The sequence below is a fragment of the Macaca fascicularis genome, chromosome 4 (assembly GCF_037993035.2).
Source record: "Macaca fascicularis isolate 582-1 chromosome 4, T2T-MFA8v1.1".
In the NCBI taxonomy this organism is placed as follows: Eukaryota; Metazoa; Chordata; class Mammalia; order Primates; family Cercopithecidae; genus Macaca; species Macaca fascicularis.
In genome coordinates, this window is record NC_088378.1 from 78,770,033 (window position 1) to 78,788,610 (window position 18,578).

The 18,578-nt window shown below is 36.1% G+C and overlaps 2 protein-coding genes and 2 long non-coding RNA genes across 14 annotated transcripts in view; 2 read left to right on the forward strand and 2 right to left on the reverse strand.

Moving 5' to 3' along the window:
* Positions 1-1,271, reverse strand: part of FHL5 (four and a half LIM domains 5) — a 54,148-nt gene extending 52,877 nt beyond the window's left edge. The window contains exon 1 of the mRNA XM_005552323.5: positions 1,044-1,271. The gene's annotated coding sequence lies outside the window, so the exon portion shown is untranslated. The remainder of the gene's footprint in view (positions 1-1,043) is intronic.
* Positions 1-18,578, forward strand: part of LOC123572994 (uncharacterized) — a 345,306-nt gene that overhangs the window by 125,271 nt on the left and 201,457 nt on the right. The window lies entirely within an intron of this gene.
* Positions 9,638-18,578, reverse strand: part of UFL1 (UFM1 specific ligase 1) — a 32,592-nt gene continuing 23,651 nt past the window's right edge. For both annotated transcript variants that reach the window (XM_045391254.3, XM_005552325.4), the window contains exons 13-19: positions 15,941-16,058; positions 14,641-14,807; positions 14,420-14,550; positions 12,180-12,260; positions 11,772-11,857; positions 11,030-11,210; positions 9,638-10,416 (exon numbers count right to left, since the gene is read on the reverse strand). In XM_045391254.3, the coding sequence (XP_045247189.1) occupies positions 10,201-10,416; positions 11,030-11,210; positions 11,772-11,857; positions 12,180-12,260; positions 14,420-14,550; positions 14,641-14,807; positions 15,941-16,058 (980 nt within the window). In that variant the 3' untranslated portion in view covers positions 9,638-10,200. The remainder of the gene's footprint in view (positions 10,417-11,029; positions 11,211-11,771; positions 11,858-12,179; positions 12,261-14,419; positions 14,551-14,640; positions 14,808-15,940; positions 16,059-18,578) is intronic.
* The window catches only part of LOC102129188 (uncharacterized), a 30,858-nt gene continuing 25,020 nt past the window's right edge, over positions 12,741-18,578 (forward strand). Inside the window, exons 1-2 of one of the 3 annotated variants that reach the window (XR_010586316.1) lie at positions 12,741-13,339; positions 13,880-14,805. This is a non-coding gene — a long non-coding RNA (uncharacterized lncRNA). Of the gene's footprint in view, positions 13,340-13,879; positions 14,806-18,578 lie in introns of those variants that run through there. The other 2 variants (XR_276317.4, XR_012433613.1) reach the window with 2 other exon arrangements.

Sequence of the window (18,578 nt, forward strand, 5' to 3'; positions counted from 1 at the left end):
CAGTTTACCTTCCCCTTAAAGCAATTTGGATTATGGCTTTAAGCATATATCATAACACATATGTTAAGAAATATCTTGTATGATACATATGTTTGCAATACTTATGTTAAATTTTAATCCATATGCTTTGCTAATAAAAATGCTAGTATTTACACATGATGGTATTGTGGATACGAAATGAGGGCTAAAAGAGCTCAAGGATTTCCTTACATTTTATGTATAAGAGCTATGCATTTTGTTAATAATTCTTTTTAATTTCCAATTTTCTGAAGTCTGAAATGACAGCCGAGGAGCTACATTTGGTTTTCAAATGAATGATAGGTACCAAAGAGGATAGGACTAAAATAGTGAGAGAGAAAGCATTAACACATATGGCGTGTATGCTTTTTGCCTGAATAACACTACCTCTGTTTCAAGAAGTAGCACTTTAAATTGATAGAGTCTATTATATATTTCTGTGGGCTGGAAACACAGATATTTTAATTTAACCTTAGGAAACCTAAGATTATGAATTTTTGTATGCCCACTTCTGGAAAGTAGGCAGATTTTTCTTGAAAATAGCAGGAATCTCATTAACTCCTTTTACTTAAAACCTGTAAGTGACTTCAAAATGTGCTCTTGAAATATAAATCTAGTCATAAAATATGCTAAGTGATAATATTATTCATTCAAATAAACGAAGGCAAATAAAATCTCAAGAGCCCTCCTCTTCTTCCTCTTTTTACAACAATAAAGCTGTACCCTGCATTAAAACCATTAGAGAAACTCAAGAGACAATTCCAAGGAGTTATCTGGCACTATGTAACCTCCACACGCAAGTTATGAGAATGATAAATCTGAAAAGCTCAGCATATAAAATTTGATAATCTTTAGCTAAAATGGCCAAGAAACTTCAAAAGGCATACACTTTTGCCAAGCAAAATTTTTCTCTTAAGGAGTTACTGGAAAGTTTATAAAAATTTCTCATCCTTAAAAAAAAAAAATTAGAGAAGTCGAAATACCACAAAACAAAACAAAGGAAACATTTGGGGGAAAGAACTCACTTTGTCTTAAAGCCGCTTCTTCCTGTAATTTAAACAATACAAAAGGAGAATATATGTTGATTATTTTTCCTCCAATCCATATGCGTGTTAACTCCCAAAGGAACAGAAAGTCACCAGCACCATCTGAAGATCCTTTCCAACTGCATGTAGCTTTTTCAACTTTGCGGGAGAAAACAGAAGGGTCCCTGCATTTCCTCCAAGTCTTACACCATGTGCATTACTCCTACTGGGCTGAAAAAGCACTACTTGTCAATTTTTACTTGAAACTATGAGTAACAAATTCTCTGCAGGACATCCTTAAAGGGAAATTCTGCCAGGATTAGCATTCGAAGTATCTGGCTAAGCTCCAAAAAGTTTAAAATACACAACGTTCACACAGACACATACACACTTGAGAAATTTCCACTAACTAGGCTAAATTAAGGGCATATTTATAAAAATAATGCTCTAAAAGCATGATGTATTTTCTGTTTCCTCAATCTGTTTTTGGCTTTGTTTTCTTTGTTTTCTGGTGGTGATCAGAACCTTTCTTTTAGGTTGGAAATGTCTGAACTGCTGAGCTTTTCTTTTGGACTGTCTGGAAAGAGATGAGGCCCCATGCTCTTACCTGCAAAGCTATTGGTACCTTGAGAGATGACCCCCTGGGTTGTGGCCTCTATCACTGCCTTCTTGGGAAATTGGGGAAATCTGAGACATAAGTTTGAGTAGAGTACTCAAGGTAGTTCCCTGCTCTCTGGACTTGCAGTGTAGGCCCAGCCTTTCCTGCTCTGCCTGCTTCCTGGTGAGCTGGCCACAATTGTGACATCACATCCATGGCTGTATGACTTCATAAAGCATAAACTCATTGGGTTTTTTGAAATCTTCGAAACACAAAAAGTAGACAGCGATGTCAAGAGTTGGATCTGAAGAAAGTTTTGGATATTAAACCAATCCACAATAAGTATTCTCAGAGGGGCACACTGATTCATAAAGCAAGTGACATTTTCTCTTAGAATCTCCATTTGAGGCCATTTCTTCAGTTTGGAAGGCAGGATGAGAGAAGAAATTCTGCCTTAATTCCAGACCAAACTTAAACTGTCCTTGTTCTAAGTGCTAAAGGAGTGAAATGTTAGTATCTTCTAAGGTCAAACTCGGGTATATACAGTCAAAGAACTTGAGCTAGGGAAACGCAGAGCCAGTTAACTGTGTGTTTTGTTATTCACTTGACTTTACTGATTAAGACATTATGAAAATGAACATATGGTGATTAACAACAATAAATTTGGATTCAGCAAAAGGATATAAGTATATTTCATTAGTAATAGATTTTAATCCTTAGGACACCATTGCTAAGCAGGTACTAGCTGTATTTTCCTTGTTTTATGGGCAAGGAAAGCAGTCTTTGAGATGTAAAAGTGCCTGGGACCATCACCCTCTTCATTTGTTCCCCTGCTTCCTGAGAGGGTAATCTACATTCACCAAGTCATTCCAAATCTACAACATTCTGAGTTTCCTTCTCCCTCCCAACTTATTACAATCTGTCTTTCACTTGAACCACTCCAAAAAAGCTTCATTAAGATCATATACAACCTTGATTAGCAACCCAAAGAGCATGGTCTTTAGTCTTACCGAAAAATTCTCATCTCTGGCCATGTCTATTTCTTTTTGAAATTATCTTTCCTTGGTTTTGCTATGTTACACTCTTCTGATTTTCTGTTTGCTCTTAGCATCTTTAGCCTTCTCTCTATTCACCTCAGTCTTCCCTAGAGCTTTATCCTCTGTTCATTATGCTTCTCTGAAGGTTCTCCATCATGTTCTTCATCGAAACAGTGAACAATTATACAACATGATTCCCAAATGTGTACTTTCATCTGATATCACTCTTCAAGGTTCCAGACCTGTATCCCACTATCTATTAGACAACCGTGTCTAGAAGTCCCCAGACATCTCAAACTCAACAGTCCCGAATAATCCTCTTTGTCTTCTCCCCATTCCAAACTTGTTAGTTTGCTGTATATCCTACTTCAGGGAATGGCACAATCATCCACTCCTTATGTTAGAGTATTCCCTTTCCTCATCTATTCTCCACCATCCCCATCATTGTCCACCTTCTGTAGGTTCTAGTTTGTTAAATGATCTTTCTCAAATTTATCCTCATCCCTGCATTCCATGTCTCACGTTTCTCATTCAGATTATTCTATCAGCCATAAAATAACTGGCATCTGACTCAGCCTGGTCCCTTTCTATCCTTCTCTATAGAACAATATTATTTTTTTAAAAGTTTGTCAAATTATAAAATACATGCTTCTTGTAGATAATCTGGAACAGAAACTGAAAAATATATACTGAAAATGTAAAATGTAAAATGACTTGCAATCCAAGACAGCCCAGATGAAATCTTGGCGTACCTCTTTATACTTTATATTATTCATATATTAATAATAAAGAGAAATACTTACATTTTTTGTAAATATATTTACAAAATGTATTTTGTAAATTTATTTACATTAGATATTTCTCCTAATACTATCCCTCCCCCAGACCCCCATTCTGCAACAGGTCCCGGTGTGTGATGTTCCCCTCCCTGTGTCCATGTGTTTTCATTGTTCGACTCCCCTTTATCAGTGAGAACATGTGGTGTTTTCTCTTCTTGTGTTACTTTGCTGAGAATGACGGATTCCAGCTTCATCCATGTTCCTGCAAAGGACACAAACTTATCCTTTTTTATGGCTGCATAGTATTCCATGGTGTAGATGTGCCACATTTTCTTTATCCAGTTTATCACTGATGGGCAAGTCAATAAAATATTTTTAAAGTGGCTATAAAAAATAGTTGTGATATAATAAAATATATAAAGGAATAGCTCTCTCTTTTCTTTCTCTCTTTTTTCAACACTAAAAGATACACTCAGCATTTATAACATACGAATCACAGGACTGAGATTAAGATTGAAAAGAGGAAAGGAGAAAAATCTAGAACATTGACTTTAAGTACATTTACATTTATTAGGTTGTATTTAAACGACTATATTTTCTAAGTGTCGTATCTTCAAGTTCTTATCCAACTCTGAAGTCTGTATGATAGAATTAGGTTAAAGACTGCATTTTTAGATGAGTAAAGACAGACTCAGTAGTAAAACAGTTTGACAAAGCACTTTTACTTCTTTACACTGAATAACACAAAACATGAGACAACCTTTGAGACTTTTGTCTTAGGTGGACTAATCAGATAAAAGTTTTCTTTGGCAGACTAGTATCTGAATAGACTATTTCAGAGCCAAGATTGACCCGTTTCTGTGCAAGACATGGTGTCCATGTTCCTCTCTACTAGAGGCTGGGAAAAAAAGGCGTATACAGTTTTTAGTCATTTTACTTCTCAGAAAAGGCAGACATTAATTTCATGAATAATATGTACATTTTAAAGAATTTTGGTAAATTGCCAAATTGCTTTCCAGAATGTAATTTTTTTAGAAGACAAATCTAATAATTTAATTTCCCTGGTTAGTTGAACCTTTTAAAGGCTTCTGTGTTTTTGAGATAGTGGTTAAACTTTGTAGCTTAGTGTTTAAGGCATTTCACAACCCCCCATTCTCTCTACTTTATCTTACACTACTTCCCCAGATCAGTTATCATATTTCTCAGACTTCTGGGCCCCCCACATCTCATTCTTTCATTCTAATTAGCATCATAGTACTTCTGTTCCTCCTTTTCTCTGTCCCAATGTGCTCTTCTCTCTTCTCTCATTTTCACCAAGGCTAATCCTTCTTTTTTTCTCTCTGGACTCTTGGTTCAGGTGTTATTTCTAGCCTCCCCATTATGCAACACAGTCTGAATTTCATTTCTTGTCACAACACCCTCTGTGTACTTCTACCAAGACACTATATTTAACTGTAATTGTTGACTCTTGTTATCTCCTTGAAAGTAAAGCATACTTTTAAAGTTTATATGTGTCTTCCTAGTATTTACCTGTCATACAAGATCCAGTAAATTAGGCCAAGTCCATAAATTCACTATGTCCTCCCTTTCTTCTATCTCACCATCAGTGTAATCCTGTTTTTCCTGCTCCTTAAAACAAACACCCATGTTGTCTTACTAGTAATCACTTAAGAGAAATAAAGATGCAACTAGGGGCAAGTTTGATAAAACAAATAATACAACACTGGGAACTTACAAACATTGAATACGTGTTTACAGTGGTTATTCCTTCTTTTTTATGATGTAAGTGGAATACAAATTGTTTTTCTGAAAGCCTGAAAGTCAGAGTTTCATTCTTAGATGGTTTGAAAGAAGTCTCTCCTGGTTGTATTTATTCTGTTGTATGCTTAGTAGGGTCCTCAAGATAGAGCAACTTGTGTGAATTTGTAGGTCATCTAAATAGCCACTTGAACAGTGCTCCCAGATGTGTGTGGAAAATGTACATCCCAGGGGAGTTTTTTTGTGTGCTTTTATTGCATCTCCCATGTATTGGGGAAAATTATTCATTCGTCTTAGTGAAAGAAAGTAAATCTTCCATCCTCATACTCCCTCCCAACTCACATCAGTTAGTTCTTGATAGAAAAAAATTCCATTTGGTTCTGTGAAATGGTTTGGCTGTGCCTTCACCCAAATCTCATCTTGAATTGTAACTCCCACATTTCCCATGTGTCATGGGAGGAATCTGGTGGGAGGTGATTGAAATATGGGAGCAGGTCTTTCCTGTGCTGTTCCCGAGATAGTGAATGAGTCTCACGAGATCTAATAGTTTTAAAAAGGGGTTTCCCTGCACAAATTCTCTTGTCTGCCGCCATGTGAGATGCGCCTTTCACCTTCTGCCGTGATTGTGAGGCTTCCCAAGCCATGTGGAATTGTAAGTCCAATAAACTTCTTTCTTTTGTAAATTGCCCAGTCTTGCGTATGTCTTTATCAGCAGCATGAAAATGGACTAATACAGTAATTTAGTACCAGTAGAGTTGGTGCACCTGAAATGTGGAAGTGACTTTGGAACTGGGTAGCAAGCAGAGGTTGGAACAGTGTGGAGGGCTCAGAAGAAGACAGGAAAATGTGGGAAAGTTTGAAACTTCCTAGAGACTTGAATGGCTTTGCCCAAAATGCTGAGAGCAACATGGACAACAAAGTCCAGGCTCAGGTGATCTCAGATGGAGATGAGGAACTTGTTGGGAACTGGAGCAAAGGTGACTCTTGTTATGTTTTAGCAAAGAAACTGGCAGCATTTCTCCCCTGCCCTAGAGATCTGTGGAACTTTGAACTTGAGAGAAATGATTTAGGGTATCTGGTGGGTGAAATTTCTAAGCAGCAAAGCATTCAAGAGGTGAGTTGGGTGCCATTTAAGACATTCAGTTTTATAAGGGAAGCAGAGCATAAAGGTTTGGAAAATTTGCAGCCTGACAATGTGATAGAAAAGAAAAACCCATTTTCGGAGGAGAAATTCAAGCCAGCTGCAGAAATTTGCATAAGTAACAGGGAACCTAATGTTAAATCACCAAGACAATGGGGAAAATGTCTCCATAGCATGTCAGAGATCTTCACAGCAGCCTCTCCCATCACAGGCCGGGAGGCCTAGGAGAAAATGGTTTCATGGGCTGGGTCAACATGGTGTGTGCAGCCTAGGGACTTGGTGCCCTGCATCCCAACCACTCCAATAGTGGCTTTAGGGGGTGCAAGCCCAAGCCTTGGCAGCTTCCACGTGTTAAGTCTGCGAGTGCACGAAGTCAAGAATTGAGGTTTGGAAATCTCCGCCTATATTTCAGATGTATGGTAACGCCTGGATGTCCTTGCAGATGTTTGCTGCAGGGGTGGGGTCCTCATGGAGAACCTCTGCTGGGGCAGTGCAGAAGGGAAATGTGGGATGGCAGCCCCCACACAGAGTCCCTACTGGGGCACTGCCTAGTGGAGCTCTGAGAAGAGGGCCTCTATCCTCCAGACCCCAGAATAGTAGATCCACTGACAGCTTGCACCATGTGCCTGGAAATGCCACACTCAATGCCAGCCTCTGAAGGCAGCCGGGAGGCTGTACCCTGCAAAGCCACAGAGGGGAAGCTGCCCAAGACCATGGGAACTCACCTCTTGCATCAGTGTGACTCAGATGCAAAACATGGAGTCAAAGGGAGCATTAAGATTTGACTGCCTGCTGGACTTTTGACTTGCATAGGGATTGTAGACCCTTTGTTTTGGCCAATTTCTCCCATTTGGAACGGCTGTATTTTCCCAATGCCTGTACTCCCATTGTGTTTAGGAAGTAACTAACTTGCTTTTGATTATATAGATTCATGGGAGGAAGGGACTTACCTTATTTCAGATGAGACACTGGACTGTGGACTTACGAGTTAATGCTAAAATGAGTTAAGATTTTGGGGGACTGTTGGGAAGGCATGACTGATTGATTTTGAAATGTGAGGACATGAGATTTGGGAGGGGCCAGGGATGGAATATGTTTTGGCTGTGTCCCCACTCAAATCTCATCTTGAATTCTGACTCCCACAATTCCTACGTGTCATGGGAAGAACAGGGTGGGAGGTGATTTAATTATGGGAGCAGGTCTTTTCTGCTCTGTTCTCGTGATAGTCAATGAGTCTCATGAGATCTGATGAATTTAAAAGGGGGAGTTTCCCTGTACAAGCTCCTCTTCCCTTGTCTGGCATCATGTGAGACATTGCCTTTCACCTTCTGCCATGATTGTGAGGCACTCCAGCCACGTGGAAATTTAAGTCCAATAAACCTCTGTCTTTTGTAAATTGCCCAGTCTCAGGTATGTCTTTATTAGCAGTGTGAAAGTGGACTAATACACTCTGGGTCTAGTGTCGTTTCTGAGGAAGGAATGAACTGTTCCTTTTCAATCTGATTCCAGCTTCAGATCACCATTGCACCCTGACCTTATCCTTGGTGCTTTTTGGTCTGACTAAAGCATATTCTCTAATAAGTTCAAGATGGCTCTACATTCAGGTTAAACAACTATTACACTTATTGTCCTAATTTAGCATTAAGGTCTTTTCACAAAATACACTGCGATTTTGATACTATATGCCACTCTTCATTGGATCTTTCTGATGGCCAAGAGTTTCCTTTGACTCCTGAAAAACATGTAAGTCTAGAGCTGGAACACATGAACATGAATACCTAAGCACATTTCCCAATATTTCTACCCCAACTGCAATAGCAGGAATTAGCATATGCAAGAATACAGCTACACATTTGCTGAAATCTAGTTAACCGAGAAATCATTTACTAAGATAAAATGGTTCTAGAATGGCAAACTCTCAAGGAATGAAAGACACTGAGAGCTATGGAACTATTTTTGTGTAAGAAAAATAAAATCCTTTAATAATGTTCAAAATGAGAATTCAAAATATATATACATAAAATATATGCACCAATTAATCTTTGTGTTAATAGAAGCTTCAAAGTACTATAAAATTTAGTAGAATAGGTAACTTTATTTTAAATAACTTTCTTAACCCTGTCTATTAAGATCACAGTAAACATATAATAATTTTTATTAAGGAAATTAATCTTTACACACAAAATCAGCTATGTAATTTTACTTACAAAACAATAAAAACCGTTCTTTACTGTGGCAACAAAAGCAGCATTTTGACAAATGAAAAAAATGCAAACAAATTAAAACAATGCTTTTCTTTTTACTTGCTTGACTGTCTCTATTTTCTATGATCGTTTGACACAAACATGGATTACTTTCATATCTACTGAAACATAAATGATAAGGTTCTTAAAGGTTGAATTAAAAGTCTGGGCGTTCAATATTTTAGAAGCTGAATAAACAAAACGAAATTGGGGTTTGTGATTACAGAGGATTTATCATTTTTCCCTTTCCATATGAAAATATATAATAGAAAATTACCCACGGGAAACATTTTTAAATTTAATGTTGCATTCCTATCAACTTTAATAATAATGCCAAGTCAGCAATTTAATTACTTTCACTAAGGATTAATACTTTGTCTAGAATGGAGTAGAGGTAGACTGATCTTTTTGTATTCAAATATTTTAAAATATAAAGTTTAAAATGTCATAAGGAATTATATAAAATAGTATTTTTAAATATTTGAAATTTAATTTGTAATTACATTAAAAATAATTAAATTCCTTTTTGATAAATAGTAAATTGTTGCCTGAAATTCATTTGGTTGAAATTATTACTCTAAGGACCTTTTTAAGTTATTTTTAACTAATAATCTTCAGAAAACAAAAATACTTATTTTTTAATAAGGGTTTCTAGTTTTGGAAAAAAGCCTGTAATGATTTAAATGCACGTACAGATGTTCCTACCACTGGAAAAGTCATCCTATCTGTTTTTCACACTAGTATTTACAAAGTATTATGTGATAGAGCAGCTACGGAACTAAAAAAATAAAATGTACAAATGCAAACTGGATCAAAGAAAAATCTTTGTATAAAATGCTTATCCAATGTTAAATATGACTTATGCTTACTGGTAATAAATTGCATGTGTTCTCTCTCTTGTTAGTAGCTTGTTTTAGAATAGAACACAACAATGCATGGGCCACTCTAGCGTTTCTTGTGCACCTGTAAAGGCATCCTTGTGCCCCAACCAAAATCAATGTTTATTCTGCCAAAAATAAAGCAAGGGCTTAGTAATAATTTTTCTTTTTTTGTAAATTTCTGTATTTTAGTTTTGAAGTAGTGTTTTCTATTTAAAAATAAAATACGTGATTTATTTTCATTTCTGACACAGAAGTGTTTTTTTGTTTTTTTTTTTTTTTTAAAAAAGACCACATTTTAAATTTCTACTTAAATGTATTTAAAGTATACATTTAAGTATACTGGCACTCACAACAAATGAATCCTTCCCCAGGGATAAATGGATCAGAAAATTTGTTTTTCATTCAACATTTGGAAAGAAAACAAACCTGAAATATGTAATTTTTTAAATTATGTGAAAATAATGTTTATGTGAAAAATTTCATATAGTATTTATGTGAAAATAAGGTGGAAAAAAACTTCCATGAAGAACCCAATTTACAAAAATTCACATCTTTTTAAGATTTACATTTAACACAACACTACTGTTTTAACTGAATTGTGTGTGTATGAGGTGGTTTTTGCGAGGAGAGGGGAGCTGTATAGTGACTACTTTTGTGTGACCACTCACCTCCAATCTTGGGGGAAAATGTTTACTATATGACAAATGTAAATTAAGATCATTACTCTTCTGTCACAGATGATTTCCTAGATTTGAGAACAAGGTCTTTAATGGATGAAGAAAGTTCTTGAAGCTCTTTACGAGTATTGGCAACATCTTCTTGTTCTTTGCCTAATTCATTATTCAAGGGATAATCTCCCTGCCCAGTCTTCTTATTTTGACTGACTAGCTGCTTTACAACCAAACCTTGATACTTTACCAAAAGAGCATGCTGATCCTGTGAAAAAGGAAAGAAAAGTTAACCAACACAATTTAACTCTCTGTGGAACAGATAAAGTAGAATTTCTTTAACTAATACACATTGAAGGTCCTCATCTTTACAAAAAACTGGCCATGTAAGTAGCAAGTCTCATCTAGCAGTTTCTGCTCTCAAGGAGTGTACAATTTAGAAGAGATAAAACATGAATGCAAATCACTTTACCATAAGTTGACCCTGCCTGGTTCTATCACCAAAGATACAGTCAAAGGGATAGGGAAGTTCCCTTTTAGTTGAGGGGTTTTATAGGTAAAAGGGACAGGAAAAGACTTTTGAATGGGTCATTGATGGATAAGTTAAACATAAAGAAGCTGAAATGGGAGATTTGACATAATTGTATCTTTTCTGAAAGCTTAATTTCCAAATTCAGAACATTCTTGAAAGATTCTTGAGCTATGTGGAATTTTTAAAAATTAATCTCCTAATCCTCTGTTCACATTTTTGGAAATGGACTTTGATGTTAATATGTTTTATACCTGAGTGCTGACAATAATTCGTCTCAATCCACTCAAAATATTCAGAATCTAAAACTTTGAAAGTTTTGAAAGTTTCAAGTGTATTGAAAATGTAATACCTCTGGGATTTTACTATTAAGAAAAGCAATGATCTGTGGGACACATCTTCCAGGTGCATGGAGCATGGTGTGGGTTGAAAACTGAAACAACAGGACTGATGTGAGGTGCAGAATAAGAGCAGGGTCTTCCGTGACCTTCAGCTGTTCAGCCAGTGCTTGTCGATGCTGGAACAGTATCTGTCTAAAAAAAAAAAAAAAAAAAAAGGCACACAAATTCATTATCATAATTTAAGAAGTTCTCACCAATTTCAATTCATCCCTTTCTGTTAATTTTTAGCTTCTCTAGTTTATCTAATTCCATAAATATTTTAAGTTAACTTTTCAATAGAGATATATACACATAAAACCTAAATGGCATGGATAGATTAGTATGCTACAAAATTAAAGAAAAAGTTATAGAGTGGGAATACTCAAAGTATGTTTTTTGTTTTGAGTTGCTGGAGGTCAAACAAATTCACACTGATTTAGATGAGGTTTGCTGTAAGGAAAGTCCCCAAGCTAATAAAAAGTTCCTGGGCTTGATGAACTATAGGATAAAGAAACTCGCTACTTGATCCAGAGGGTCAGAGAGAAATATCTAACTATTTTAAGACTTTGAATATCTGGAAGGTCTACAGCCATTTAGATATATTAGACACATTAGATACATATTCTCTGTGTAACAGTCAGACAAATTCAAATTTCAGATATGAAAAGTCCCACATTTAAGAACACTACCAAATATATACTAATTTAATGTTACCTTTCCCTTTTTTTGTCTCCCCTTTTCACCATAATATCACAAGCTTCTGCTGCAGAATCCAGACAAGAAATAAAGTCTTCTATGCTCTGAAAAGGCATTGAATACCATAATTTACTTCTATATATAACTGCCTAAAGAAGTACAGCCATTTAATAACTATGTTGTAATTTTACAACCTAAATACAATTTTTAAAAGGGTCACTTCTCAATAAATTAGAAATTGTGATATAGAACTAAAAATGGTAAAATGCCAGTAGCTTGGTCTTCTCTTCACCTTTCAAAGAGGCAGCTGAGCGCAAAATACTAGTTTTAGATTGGATTTACAATTACTCTGATAAAAAATCTACTCCAAGATCTTTGTAACAAACTGCTAGCCCTGACATGTAAACAGAATAAAACTTTACTTACCTTTTCATTCAGAGAATTATGGAGTTTTGTAAGAGCTACTTTGGTTTCTTCTGATAATTTACTTAAAATTTTTTTTCTTATCTGTAGGGGTAAATAAAAATTCTTTCAGTACTGTGCTTTTGACAGGCAGTGGATACAAGATAAAGTGAAAAAAATACTGTAACAAGTTGCTGAGTGGAATTTATCATATTCTTGAATTTTAGATCTCAAATTAAGAGACAAAAACATTATTAGAGTCAATAGCCAATCAGCCAAACAGGCTAGATACAGCCCTGCTGCTCCCACCTGCTTCATCAATGTAAGAGAAAGACTAGAGTCACTGACCTTGTGAGAAACAGAATATTTGGGTTAAGAGGCTAATTCTTCCATTGGAGCAGGAAGAGAGTGTTTTTCTCTCCCCAGTGACAGCTGTGAAGGGCCCCACTCATAAAGACCAAGGATGCCTAGAAGATGGGAGACTGAGCTCTTGTTCGAGGTTGGATGCTTGTTATGCTCTATGGTGTGAGGATCTTTTCAGCACCTCTCTCTACATGTAAGTGTCCACTGAAGTTTTACGGTATTCTTGATCAGAGTCTTTTAGTTTCTTCTGGCATAAAATTTTGGAGCAGACTTGCTGGAACGGCTTGACAACAGGCTCTGAAGTGTATAATGTCTGGGAAGATTAGGGACTAGTTGCTCCTGTCTAGCCTCCCTGCCCCAATCACACACCAATCCTTCTGTGGCCCTTAAAGGGCATGGAACAGGATCTCCTGTATTTTCCACAGCAGAGGTTGGTACAAGGGCCGGAGACATTAAACTGTCCAGACAATTGGGAATTTGCTGCTCAAGAAGAAGGGAAGGGGGCCAGCACCTTGCTGGGGTAGGAGGAATAACCGTTCCTCTGTTTGAGGGATGGTCCTTACTGTGAGAAGTCACATGAAACTAAACAACATTCCAAGGAAACAACTTATATTGCCTATGAGGCAACGACTAACTACATCACCAAAGACCACAAACATCAGACTGATTTGGTTTGACTGTGATCAAAGCAGTGATATGTAGTCAGTCACATCAAGACACTTCTTCTTCCCTCATTTTTCCTAAATCTCCAACTTGAAGTGGACCTAGAGCGGTGAGGAAGGAGGAGGAAGAATAGGAAAGAGGAAGAGGAGGTAGAGGAGGTGGGAGGAGGATAGAAAGGAGGAGGAAGAATAGGAAAGAGGAAGAGGAGGTAGAGGAGGTGGGAGGAGGATAGAAAGGAGGAGGAAGAATAGGAAAGAGGAAGAGGAGGCAGAGGAGGTGGGAGGAGGATAGAAAGGAGGAGGAAGAATAGGAAAGAGGAAGAGGAGGCAGAGGAGGTGGGAGGAGGATAGAAAGGAGGAGGAAGAATAGGAAAGAGGAAGAGGAGGAAGAGGAGGCAGAGGAGGTGGGAGGAGGATAGAAAGGAGGAGGAAGAATAGGAAAGAGGAAGAGGAGGCAGAGGAGGTGGGAGGAGGATAGAAAGGAGGAGGAAGAATAGGAAAGAGGAAGAGGAGGCAGAGGAGGTGGGAGGAGGATAGAAAGGAGGAGGAAGAATAGGAAAGAGGAAGAGGAGGCAGAGGAGGTGGGAGGAGGATAGAAAGGAGGAGGAAGAATAGGAAAGAGGAAGAGGAGGCAGAGGAGGTGGGAGGAGGATAGAAAGGAGGAGGAAGAATAGGAAAGAGGAAGAGGAGGAAGAGGAGGTGGGAGGAGGACAGAGAAGAAAGAGGACGAGAAGGAGGGGTTGTCATCTTGGGACAGACCGCACCTTTCTTTCTCTATGCAATTGGGAGCCGTTGCTCTACATTACATCGCAGGAAGGGAATAGATGAGCTTTTGAATTTAGTTTGAGATTAGAATTTGAAAAAATTAAATTGGAATTGGTCTAAACATTGAAATGAGATGTCCTTAAAGGAAAAATAACTTCAAAGATATGGAAACGGGTCAGAATGTTATGGGATTTGCCAGTCATTAGGAAGAGGGAATGTGACATAATAATTAGGAAAAAACTGTTTATTCTAAAGTAATAAAGCATCATTATTTTTAACAGACTAGTTATACTGCCAATCCTGCTAGCAACTGTATATATTATTGTACAAAAGTTGAATTTAAAAACTTAGATTTTTTTCCTCAAACCTCTTTTACTGTATTTTATTCTCCTCTTTACTCCAAATAAGATAAGATAAAATGTGTATAGATGCAAAACAGAACACATGAAGAGCGGTAAGCAATCATTAACATACTTCACTTGTAATGGCTGCAGGATCATCTACGGCCATCATTAAATCCGAAGCTAAGAAGTTGAAAATGAGGTTAGTGATATCAGTACACACTGACTTCAGCAAGTGTTTGGTAAGAGCAGCCTGTGTGTCATCTGGAAAATAAAGGAGCTTTATTAAGACTAATTTATTCCCCAAATTATGAAAATCAATGAAAAAATAAGATTAACAAAGATTAAGTATACCTGCAAAAAACTTCATCCCTTTTTCAAATAACCTAATGTTATTGTACAGGTTTGAAACTTCTTCTTGCAAGTCCTTGATTGTGCGTTTTCTGCCCGTCCCAGAAGCAGAAGTTGTTGAAGACATGAATACTGAACGTACCACCTCGAGATAAGTTTTATTAAGAGGTCTGTGCACAAGACAAATATATTTAGTTCACTAAAATGTACTGAGTGTTTATGTAGATAAGGAATTTTGTTTCTATGGAAATAATGCTTAAGAATAGAGATCTCTATTTTTTAAACAAATAAAATTAATTTAGACACAAGTTCACTAACAATTTGTTCCCCAACCCTAGGAATTAAAACAGAAATAGATTAATTTTCTCTATTATAAAGTATTCAACGTTATTGCAATTAAGACACCAAGAACAAAACCCCCATAATTCAAAATTGCTTTTTAAAATTAATTTGGAGAATAGTAGACTATAAATCTGTTCTTCATCTTCAGGAATTCCAACTTAAAATTCTCAATTTCTAAAATATTAAAATATATTTAAAGAAAATCTTTTTATGCCTAACAAAATAATTATTTTAAAAAGCAGTGCAAAATGATTAGTAACTATTTCATTTTTTACATGTGAAAAATATAGTTCTATAATACATTTATGCACAAAAAATACTTATATTAAAAAAATTATCACCACAGAAGTTATATTTCTAAAATCAAAGTTAGATACACTGCTCTCCTGGATTGTATTTATGGAAGCGTACACAGTGAAACTAAGTTGAGGGATGACCAGGTTAGTTAGTTACTAATGGTCAAGTTATACATAATCTTCCTCATTTTTATATAAAAATACCCTTAGCCATTCACAAGGTAGGAGTGCCTAAATTTGTTCTTTTTGAAGTGAATTTGTTACTCTATATTATCCTTAAACAGTTTACTTTCTGCCAAATTAAAATAGAAAATTATCTCTTCTTCCTTTTGAATGTTATTTTTCGTGCTATAGAAGAGACCAGCCAGTGGTTAATGCCGGTGTTTTTCTCCCTAACCAAGATATGACTGTAAGATCAGTGAATGAGGACACTTTCCAGCTCCTGTCTTTTATTTCCCATACTGCTTTGCCCAAAGCACTTAACAAATAATTGTTGAATTAAACTGCTGCTGTAGGCAAACAAAATCTGAAATTTGGTGGCTAGGTTAAAGTCCAAGTTTGAAACAAAAATATCTAATACATTTGCTTTTTATGATCTTGGAAAAAATCTTACTTAACCCACTGAATTTCTATCATAAAACAGAAAAAATACATTTTATACTTGCTTTATTAAGTACTCAGCAAGTTCCGAAATAAACTCCTCGGGGGCATCTTGTATGTGTTTTCTCAAAAAATCTTCAATCTCATCCTGGAACATAAAACTGATCTCCGGCTTCTTCTTTCCTATAACAGACATGAGCAATGGCAAATAAATAAATAACATGCAACCAAATGGCAAATAGGACTCCATTAATATATTTAGTAAGACAACAATTCATTCATTACTCAACTGTTAATGTCAAATAGCAACAACTAGTAAAAACAATTTTGAAATTAGGATATATAATAAAACTTTTAAAAATATTTTATTTTATATTCAGGGGTTTCGTATGCATGTTTGTTACATGAATATAAGACATACTGGTAGGGACTGGGCTTCCACTGTACCCATTAACCAAACTGAACATTGTACCTATTAGGTAATTTTTTTAACCCTTGCCCTGCCCACACACCCTCCACAACTTCCCTCGTTTTGGAGTTCCTTCTATTATTTTCCATGTGTGCCCATTGTTTAGCTCCCATTTGTAAGTGAGAACATGTGGTATTTTGTTTTGTTTCCGAGTTAGTTCACTTAAGAGTAATGAACTAACATCCATGTTGCTGCAAAGGACATGATTTCATTGTTTTTAATGGCTACATTGTATTCCATGGTATATACCACATTTTCTTAACCCAGTCAATCATTGGTGGACACTTAGGCTGGTTCTATGACTTTGCTATCGTGAATAGTGCCTCAATGAATATATGAGTATACGTGTCTTTTCAATATAATAATTTCATTTCCTTTGGGTAGAAACCCAGCAGTGGGATTGCTGGGTCAAATAGCAGTTCTAATTTTAGTTCTTTGAGAAATCTTCATACTGTTTTCCATAGAGGTTGAACTAATTTACATTCTCACCAACTGTGTATAACCATTCCCTTTTCCCCATATCAACACTAACATCTGTTGTTTTTTGACTTTTCAATAATAGCCTGGTGTATCTGACTGGTGTATGATGATATATTGCGGTTTTAGTTTGCGTTTCTCTGATTAGTGATGTTGAGCATTTATTAATGTGTTTGTTGGCTGCTGGTATTTCTTCTTTTGAGAAATAGCTGTTCCTGTCCTCTGTTCAGTTTTCAATGGGTTTTTTCTTGAGTTCTTTGTAGACTCTAGATATTAGTCCTTTGTCAGAAATATAATTTGCAAATATTTTCTCTCATTCTGAAGGCTATTTACTCTGTTGTAATTATTTATTTTGCTGTGCAGAAACTTTTTAGTTTAATTAAGTCCTACGTGTCAATTTTTGGTTTTGTTGCATTTGCTTTTGGGATTTTTATCATAAATTCTTTGCCTAGGCCAATGTCCAGAATATTTTTTCCCAGGTTTTCTTCTAGGATTTTTATAGTTTCATGTGTTACATTCTAAATATTTACTCCATTCTAAATATTTACTCCATCTTGAGTTGATTTTTGTATATGATGAGATGGGATCCAGTTTCGTTCTTCCCAGCACCTTTTATCGAATAGGGTGTCCTTTCCTCATTGTTTATTTTTGTTGACCCTGTCCAAGATCAGTTGGTTGTAGGTATGTGGCTTTATTTCTGGATTGTGTATTCTGTTCCAAATGATCTATGTGTCCAATTTTCTAGCAGTACCATGTTGTTTTGGTTACTATAGCCTTGTAGTATAATTTGAAGTCAGACAATATGATGCCTCCATATTTGTTCTTTTTGCTTAGGATGCTTTGGCTCTTCAGGCTCTCTTTTGGTTCCATATGAACTACAGGAGTATGTCTTTCTAATTCTGTGAAAAATGATGTTCATTTTTGATAAAGATTGCACTGAATCTGTAGATTGCTTTGGGGAGTATGGTCATTTTAACAATATTGATTCTTCTACTCCATGAGCCTGGGATGTCTATTTGTTTGTGTCATCTATGATTTCTTTCATCAGTGTTTTGTAGTTACTCTTGTAGAGATCTTCCATTTCTTTGGTAAAATGTATTCTTAGGTATTTTTTTTTTTGGTAGCTATTAAAAAAAATAATATTTGGTTCTCAGCTTGAAAGGCACTGATTTATAGAAATGCTAATTTTTGTACACTGATTTGGTATCCTGATATTTTACTGAAGTCGTTTATCAAGACCAGGAGTCTTTGGAGGAATCTTTATGGCTTTCTAGGTATATGATCATGTCATCAGAACAGAGATAATCTTACTTCCTCTTTTCCAGTATGGATGCTTTTATTTCTTTCTCTTGCCTGACTGCTCTGGCTAGGATTTCTAGTACTATGTTGAATAGGAGTGGTGAGAGCGGACATCCTTTGCCTTGTTCCAGTTCTTAATGGCTCTACCAACTTTTCTCCACTCAGTATGATGCTGGTTGTGGGTTTGTTGTAAGTAGTTCTTATTATTTTGAGGTATGTTCCTTTGATGCCTAGTTTATTGAAGGTTTTTATCATGAAGTGGTAAAATTTCTTATGTGATCATTTTCTAACTTCATTTAAAAATGATTATTTTCTACAAGTCAATCAGAAAATAATAAAGGGTTTTCCCCTTTGTTAAACCTGGATGATACAAATAGCCAGAAATCAAAACAAGTATTTCAAAACAAATTTTTAAGGAAAGAATAATTTATCTTTGTTCAACAAGGAATATTGGGCAG